This window comes from Bos grunniens, chromosome 22, assembly GCF_055505025.1.
Source record: "Bos grunniens cultivar Pamir isolate PY7600 chromosome 22, Bosgru_T2T1.0, whole genome shotgun sequence".
Classification (NCBI taxonomy): domain Eukaryota; kingdom Metazoa; phylum Chordata; class Mammalia; order Artiodactyla; family Bovidae; genus Bos; species Bos grunniens.
The window spans coordinates 60,944,512-60,950,892 of record NC_141186.1 but is presented as its reverse complement, the minus strand read 5'-3'; the positions used below and the strand labels follow the sequence as shown (position 1 = coordinate 60,950,892).

Below are 6,381 nucleotides of genomic sequence, written 5' to 3'. Positions count from 1 at the left end.
ACACCAGCTGGGGGTCCTCAGTGGAGCTCTGTTCTGCCACTGTCTCCCTCAGGTTAAGGGTGTGGTCCTGAGAGGCTCTCCCCGCCCCCAGCCTCAGGTGGGCATGTGTGGTCCTGACCCACCAGCTGCAGAGCAGAGCGACTCCTGCCACCCTCGCCGACCACCCCGCCACAACCCTCTCTGCAGGTCCAGTTACTTTGCCAGAGGAGCTCACAGAATTCAGGAACACTTTACTTGCTAGATCGGAGGTTTTTTCCTTATATTAATAAAAGGGTGTGACTCAGGAACATGCAGGTGGAAGAGACACAGTGGCAGGTGGGAGGATCCCAAGCTCCCACACCTTCCCCAGGCCCCCCCTTCTCTCGCAGTCTCCCCCCTGCGGAGGCTCTCTGGGCCCCTCCTTTGGGGCTTCCCTGGAGGATTCCTTCCCGAGCATAACTGACTTGCCTCTGGCGACTGATCACACCTCCAGCCCCTCCCCTCCCCGAAGGCCAGGGGCTGGGACCCTCTTCTGAGCTCTGGTCACATGGTGGCTCCCCTGGCAGCCGGTGGCCCCTCCTCTTGGGTAAGATTTCCGGAGTCACCTCATCTGCAGGACAAAAAACACCTTCATCCTGCTCACCAAAGGGAATTCCAAGGGTTTAAGGAGCTCTTTGCTGGGAACTGCAGACGAAAATCAAGTGTGTGTCTTACAAATAAATCACACTGTCACAGATGCTGACACTGACGATGTAGGACAAGCCCACTTGGCATTCATCTTTTTAACACCCTGCCAACCTCCACACCAGGGCATTGCCTTTGGGGTGGCGCCAGGGGACAGGCTCTCACTGACCCCAGGTCTCCTCCTTTGCCAGCCTCTCTGCAACACGAAGTCAGCCAGACCTGTGAGACTATTTTTAGTGGCAGCTCTGTCACCTCGATCCTTCAGGTCCAGGGCCCTGGGGTGTCTTCCCGGCAGCTGCTCCCTCCGCAGCTCCCCAGGTTGGGTCCTGGGAGCCGGACCATCGCTCCTGACACCCCAGCTCGAGGAGGAACCTGCAGTTCAGCCACACCTGAGTCCCTGTTACTGCTAGCAGGTAAGTCCTCCTGCTTGGGAATTGGCCTGTAGGGTGGAGAAAACCCCCTGCCTGCCTGCCCTGGGAAGCCTTATGGCAGGGGCAGGGGTCCCCCACCTCTGACCCCCCCCCACCTCTGACCCCCCCACCTTGGAGCCAGCACCGCGGGATGCTTTGGAGAGCAGGCCTGTCTCCTCATGGGTGGAGGTGGGAAATGCGAGGGCCTTGACATGTTTTCAGGGTCATCAGAGAACAAATTTCATTCCTGAGAATTTTACTGATTCATATATACATGTGATATGAATTGAATACCAAAGCCAGATAACCCACGGAGCAGTCACCTCTCAGCTAGACCCTGGGTGACCAGAGGGTGGTCCTGCATTTGCTCACCTAGGTCCTGAATTTGTCCACAGAGCTGGCCGGTGGAGACAGCGGTCCGACCTGCCTCTGACTCTCCAGGCGTGGGCTTGGGCGAGTGCAGTGACTCTTCCCGAGTTTCTTTATCAGCTCACAGAGGGGCCCTGGGGGTCAGCGGTGATGTCCGGAAAGCACACACCATGCCATCTGCACCTCTGCAGCCGGCCCATGGGACCTTCGGGGATTCCCAGGAGGGCTCTCTGCTAGGGGGCAGCCACCTACCTGCCTGGCCTGAAGGTCCAGGGCACTGCAGTCCAGTAAACACCAGCCCTCACTTAGGGATGAGCAGGATGGGAGCTGTGCGGGGCCTGGGGTGGGGGTACTCTGAGGCCCCCAGCATCCCAGCAGGACAGGGCTGAGCTCCGGGGGCCCACGGCTGCCTCCCCTGCCTGCCCAACCTGCACTGTCCTACAGGGATTCCTGGGACCACCTCCCAGATACTCTCATTGCCAGGTCTTTTCTGGAGGTGGGAAACAGAGGATGAACCCACAGAGTCCCCTGGGGAATTCACAGTGCGAGAGGCAAAAATATCCTCCTTAATATAGCACAGGGACGTGGCCAAGACGCCTCCAAGGAGCTAGGAAGGCCGAGGGCGAGCGCCTGACACTCCCCGGGTCCGCCGAGCCTTAAGGAGGCAGGGCAGCCGTGTGCTCCGGGGGTCGGTTGAGCAGCGGCACCGAAGGGCAGGTGGGCTTCCCGTGCGAGCAGGTCCGAAACTCCAGTCCCTGAGGGAGTCACTCTGGGGCCGGGCTGCACCCTTCCCCTCCCTGAAGAGGGTAGCCCCATTCTGGCTCCACCCTGAGCATGCTCCCAGGAAACCCTGCAGGTGAGTGGCGCCTGAGACCCCCCTGAGGCGGAGGGCGTGTCTCACCCTTCCTCCTACCTTGGCCAGAACAAGCCAATGGTCAAAAGACAGTTCTGAGTCCATCGGGGAAAACTGAACCGCTGGGTGCTGTCAACTTTGTCAATATGATGCTGGTTTTATGGGGATGTCTGAGAAAACTGGCCTTATCCACTAAAGACTTAAGTACGTACAGGTGATGCTGGGAAAGATTGAAGGCGGGAGGAGAAGGGGACGACAGAGGATGAGATGGTTGGATGGCATCACCGACTTGGACATGAATTTGGGTAAACTCCGGGAGTTGGTGATGGACAGGGAGGCCCGTCGTGCTGCGGTCCATGGGGTCTCAGAGTTGGACACGACTGAGCGACTGGATTGAATTGATGTACAGGTGTAACATGTCTGCTGGATGCTTTAAAATGACTGTTGGAGGAAAAACAAAAATGCGTGCGGGGGCGGGATTCAGAGGGGGGAAAAGGGCGCAGGGAAGCGCATGCCCAGGCCTCCCGAGCGCTTCCGGGACGAGCCGGCGGGGACAGGCGGGCCCTTACGCCCCTCCCCCGGGCCGACCGGCTCCCCGCGTCCGCCCCGGCCGAGCCCCTCCCCACCCCCGCGCTGGGCGGGTCTCGGCGCCAGAGTCCCGAGGACCCGGCGTCACCGCTCGAGGATGGGGAAGGCGCTCTGCGGCCCGGCCCTTCCCCAGCTCCCGCCCCGGGGCCCGATCCTCCCCCAGCCCCCGCCCGAGTCCTGGTCCGCTCGGCCTGCGGGGCAGGGCGGCACCGGACCAGAGGAACCCTGGATTGGGGCGGGGGCTCAGGTTCAGGGGCGGGGACTCCGGGTCCTGGGCGGGGCGGGGGCGGGGACTCCGGCGCGGGGGCGGGGACTCTGGGTCCTGGGCGGGGCGGGGGCGGGGACTCCGGTGCGGGGGCGGGGACTCTGGGTCCTGGGCGGGGCGGGGGCGGGGACTCCGGTGCGGGGGCGGGGACTCCGGGTCCTGGGCGGGCTTGGGTAGACTGTCGCCGTCCCGCCTTCTCGGTGGCCCAGGCGGCCGCGCTGCTCCTCCTGACGAGCAGCTTCCCGCCGCCGCCGAGGGCATCCGGTGAGTGCGGCGCTGCGCCAGCTGAGCCCGGGGCGGGGTGCACGGAGCGGGCAGCAGGGGACTCTGAGGCCCGGGGCGGGGCGCACGGAGCGGGCAGCACGCGGGTCCAGGCCCGGGGAGGGTGGAGCAGCGCGCTCGCGGAAGAGGCAGGGCTGGGGGCTGCAGGTTCGGTCCGCGGGACCCGGCCAGGGGAGGCGAGCATCCCCCGGCTCGCAGCGGGAGAGGGGCGCTGTCGTTCGGGCAGCTCTGAGACCCGCGCCCCTCCCCCGCCGCGGATCTGAAAGCGCCCGGGTGGGTCTGGCGCCGCCGGCCTTTAAGGGCCCCCAGGCGCTCCCCTGAGACCGTAATAAAGAGCGCTGACCTGAAACCGCAGAGCCTCCGAGAGCTTGTGCCGGGTGCGGGCAGGCCACGTGTCCTGCGATGCAGGTCATCTTATTCCCTTACCTCTTCGCCACCCTGTGGAAGCACAGAAATGTGACTCTTCCGAGGACACGCGTGTGTGGGGAGGAGGAGCTGGGATTCCGGTCCCCGGGTTCCAGGGCTCCCTGAAGCAGAGGCCAGCAGGGTGGGAAGGCAGCTCCTGGGTCCAGTATCTCGCGCCCAGTGAGTGGTCAGGAGTGGCCCTGCCCCCCTGCTGTGGACAGCACCAGTGAGTGATCCGGTCCCAGACCTGATGTTAGTGCTGGGGGAGCTAAGGGCAGGGCACCGAGGTGTGGGCACTGGTGGGGAGCCGGTGTTTCAGAGAGGGGCTCGGGGTTTGGGGAGGCTGGGGGCGTTCTGCTCCTTGACCTTAATTCGTAAGTGATTCATATATACTTTATGCTGAGACGTAAAATCACCCAAAATCTCCCTTTGAAATGTCCAGTTCAGGAGGACAGAAAGCCCCTGTCCACACAGCGACTTGCCCGAGAATGTTCAGGGCCGCATTAGCCCCAACAGCCGGAACGAGGGGCTGAGCAATTTGTGATCCAGCCACACGATGGGATGTTACTCAGCCTTAAAAAGGAACGGCGTGCTGACTTGTTTATCAACATGGAACACCCTTGAAAATGCCACCCTCAGTGGCATCTTCCTGTAGTTTTGTTCTGCATTTTCCAAACAGCTAGTGCTGAGCATCTTTTAATGTGCTTGCTTATGGCTGCTGTGTAATCTTCTTTGGGGAATTCAGTGCCAGAGTTAAGTTGGGTTTATTGTTGTGTTCTGCTCATTTTGTATTCTGGAAACCAGACCCTGATCAGATATATGATTGGCAAATATCCTCTCATTTTGCGAGTGGTCTTTTCGCTGTCTTGATTGAGTTCTCTGAAATATCAAACTCTGACATTTTGATGAAGCCCCATTCTACTTAAGTTTTCTTTGGTCTCTTGCACTTTGAACGTCACATCTAAGGAACCAGAGCCTCATCCAAGGGCCCTGTGCTCTCACCTATGCTCTCCTCTGTTTCACGGTTTTAGCTCTTAGCTGAGGCCTCTGACCCACTCTGAGTTAGTTTTGTGTATGCTCTGAGGTAAGGATCCAGACTCATTCCTGTGCACGTGGCGTCTCAGCACCGGGGGCTGTCGAAAAGACTTTTGTTTGCACATTGAATAGCGCGGGCCTCCTTGTTGAAAACCAGCTGACCGTAGGTGTGTGGCTTTCTCCAGGATCCTCAGTTGGGTCTCACTGACCTTGTTTCCAGTCTTACCCTACTGTCGTCTGGACTTTGCACTGTAGTTCACGGTTCAGTCTTGAACTCAAGTGCGTGTTCTCTAACTCTGAACACTTTCCTCCAAGGCTGTTTATGCTTCTGGGTCCCTTGCGTTTCCACATGAAGTCTGGGATCATCATGTCATTTTCACCAAAACTGGCCAAATTTGAACAGGGATTGCCCTGAATCTGTAGATCAGTTGAAAAATACTGCCCTCTTAGCAAATATTAAGTCTTCTGACCTGTGAACATGGAATATGTTTCCATTTGCTGGGTTTATAACATTTTCTTTCAACAGTATTTTCCAGTTTCCAGGGTCAAAGTTTTACACTTCTTTTGTGGAATGTGTTCTTACGTAGCTTATGCTTTTGGATGCTATTGCAGATGCAGCTGTTTTCTGAATTTTTGGATTGTTTGTTGCTAGTGTATAGAAATACAACAACTTTTTTCTAACCATTTTGTATCCTACGACCTTAATGTGCTTGTTTATCAGTTATAATAGTTGTGTGTGTGCATCTGTGTATACATACGTGTGCATGTGTGTGTGCGTGTGTATACGTATTCCTCAGGGTTTTCTATGTACAGCACATGCCATTTCTACATGGAGGTAGTTACACTACTTCCTTTTCAACCTGCGTGCTTGATATTCACCACTGAAGTCGTCTGATCTTGGAATTTTCTTTATGAGAGTATTTTCATGACTAATTCAGTCTTTTGTTATAGGTCTTCTACATTAAAAGTTTTGTTTTAGTTAGTCTGTATGTTTCTAGGAATTTGTGCATTTCATCTAGGTTTTCTAATTTGTCAGCATACCTACGATTCCCTCATAATTATTTAAAAATGTTTAAGTTTGGAAGTAATGTTCCCTCCTAAAGACCTGAGTCTGTCTGTCTTGGTCAGCCACAGGCTTGTTGACTTACCCATTCTCTCCAACCTTTGCGTCTGTCGCTTGTGCCCCCAGGTTGAGGCTGTCAGGGCTCAGCTGTGCTCCTGTGGCCGCCATGGAGACCCGCCAGCGCCGGCCGGAGGAGCTGGGGCTGCTGCAGGCCCTCGGTACAGGGAGCCGCCCCGACAGCCAGAGGGCGGCCTCCACGCCCCCGGGGCCCGAGCTCAGCAGGGAGACCGCCTGGTCCATCGGCAGCCAGGTGACCCTGCCCTTCCTGTTTGCAGGCCTAGGGCTATCTGGAGCAGGCATCCTTCTGCACTATTTCCAGGTACGAGGGGACAGATGGGGGTGTTGGGGGTGAGGCGCTGTCCAGTGCCCGCCTGGAGAGGAGGCGCTG

General features: G+C 57.9%; 1 protein-coding gene and 1 long non-coding RNA gene across 16 annotated transcripts in view; one reads left to right on the top strand and one right to left on the bottom strand.

The window, feature by feature from the left end:
- Nucleotides 1-234: 234 nt before the first annotated feature.
- On the bottom strand, nucleotides 235-3,869 carry LOC147348794 (uncharacterized). The gene is made up of 2 exons (XR_015151974.1): nucleotides 3,774-3,869; nucleotides 235-2,736 (listed from the first exon to the last, which is right to left on the bottom strand). It is a non-coding gene; the product is annotated as an uncharacterized LOC147348794 (long non-coding RNA).
- SLC41A3 (solute carrier family 41 member 3) overlaps nucleotides 787-6,381 on the top strand; it is a 23,667-nt gene continuing 18,072 nt past the window's right edge. For 3 of the 15 annotated variants that reach the window (XM_086369013.1, XM_086369008.1, XM_086369002.1), the window contains exons 1-2: nucleotides 3,348-3,412; nucleotides 6,269-6,312. Coding sequence is in view for 7 of the 15 variants with exons in the window: in XM_086369001.1 (XP_086225127.1) it covers nucleotides 6,100-6,312 (213 nt within the window). In the remaining 8 variants the exon portion in view is untranslated. Of the gene's footprint in view, nucleotides 1,077-3,347; nucleotides 3,413-6,059; nucleotides 6,313-6,381 lie in introns of those variants that run through there. The other 12 variants (XM_086369012.1, XM_086369000.1, XM_086368997.1 and 9 more) reach the window with 7 other exon arrangements.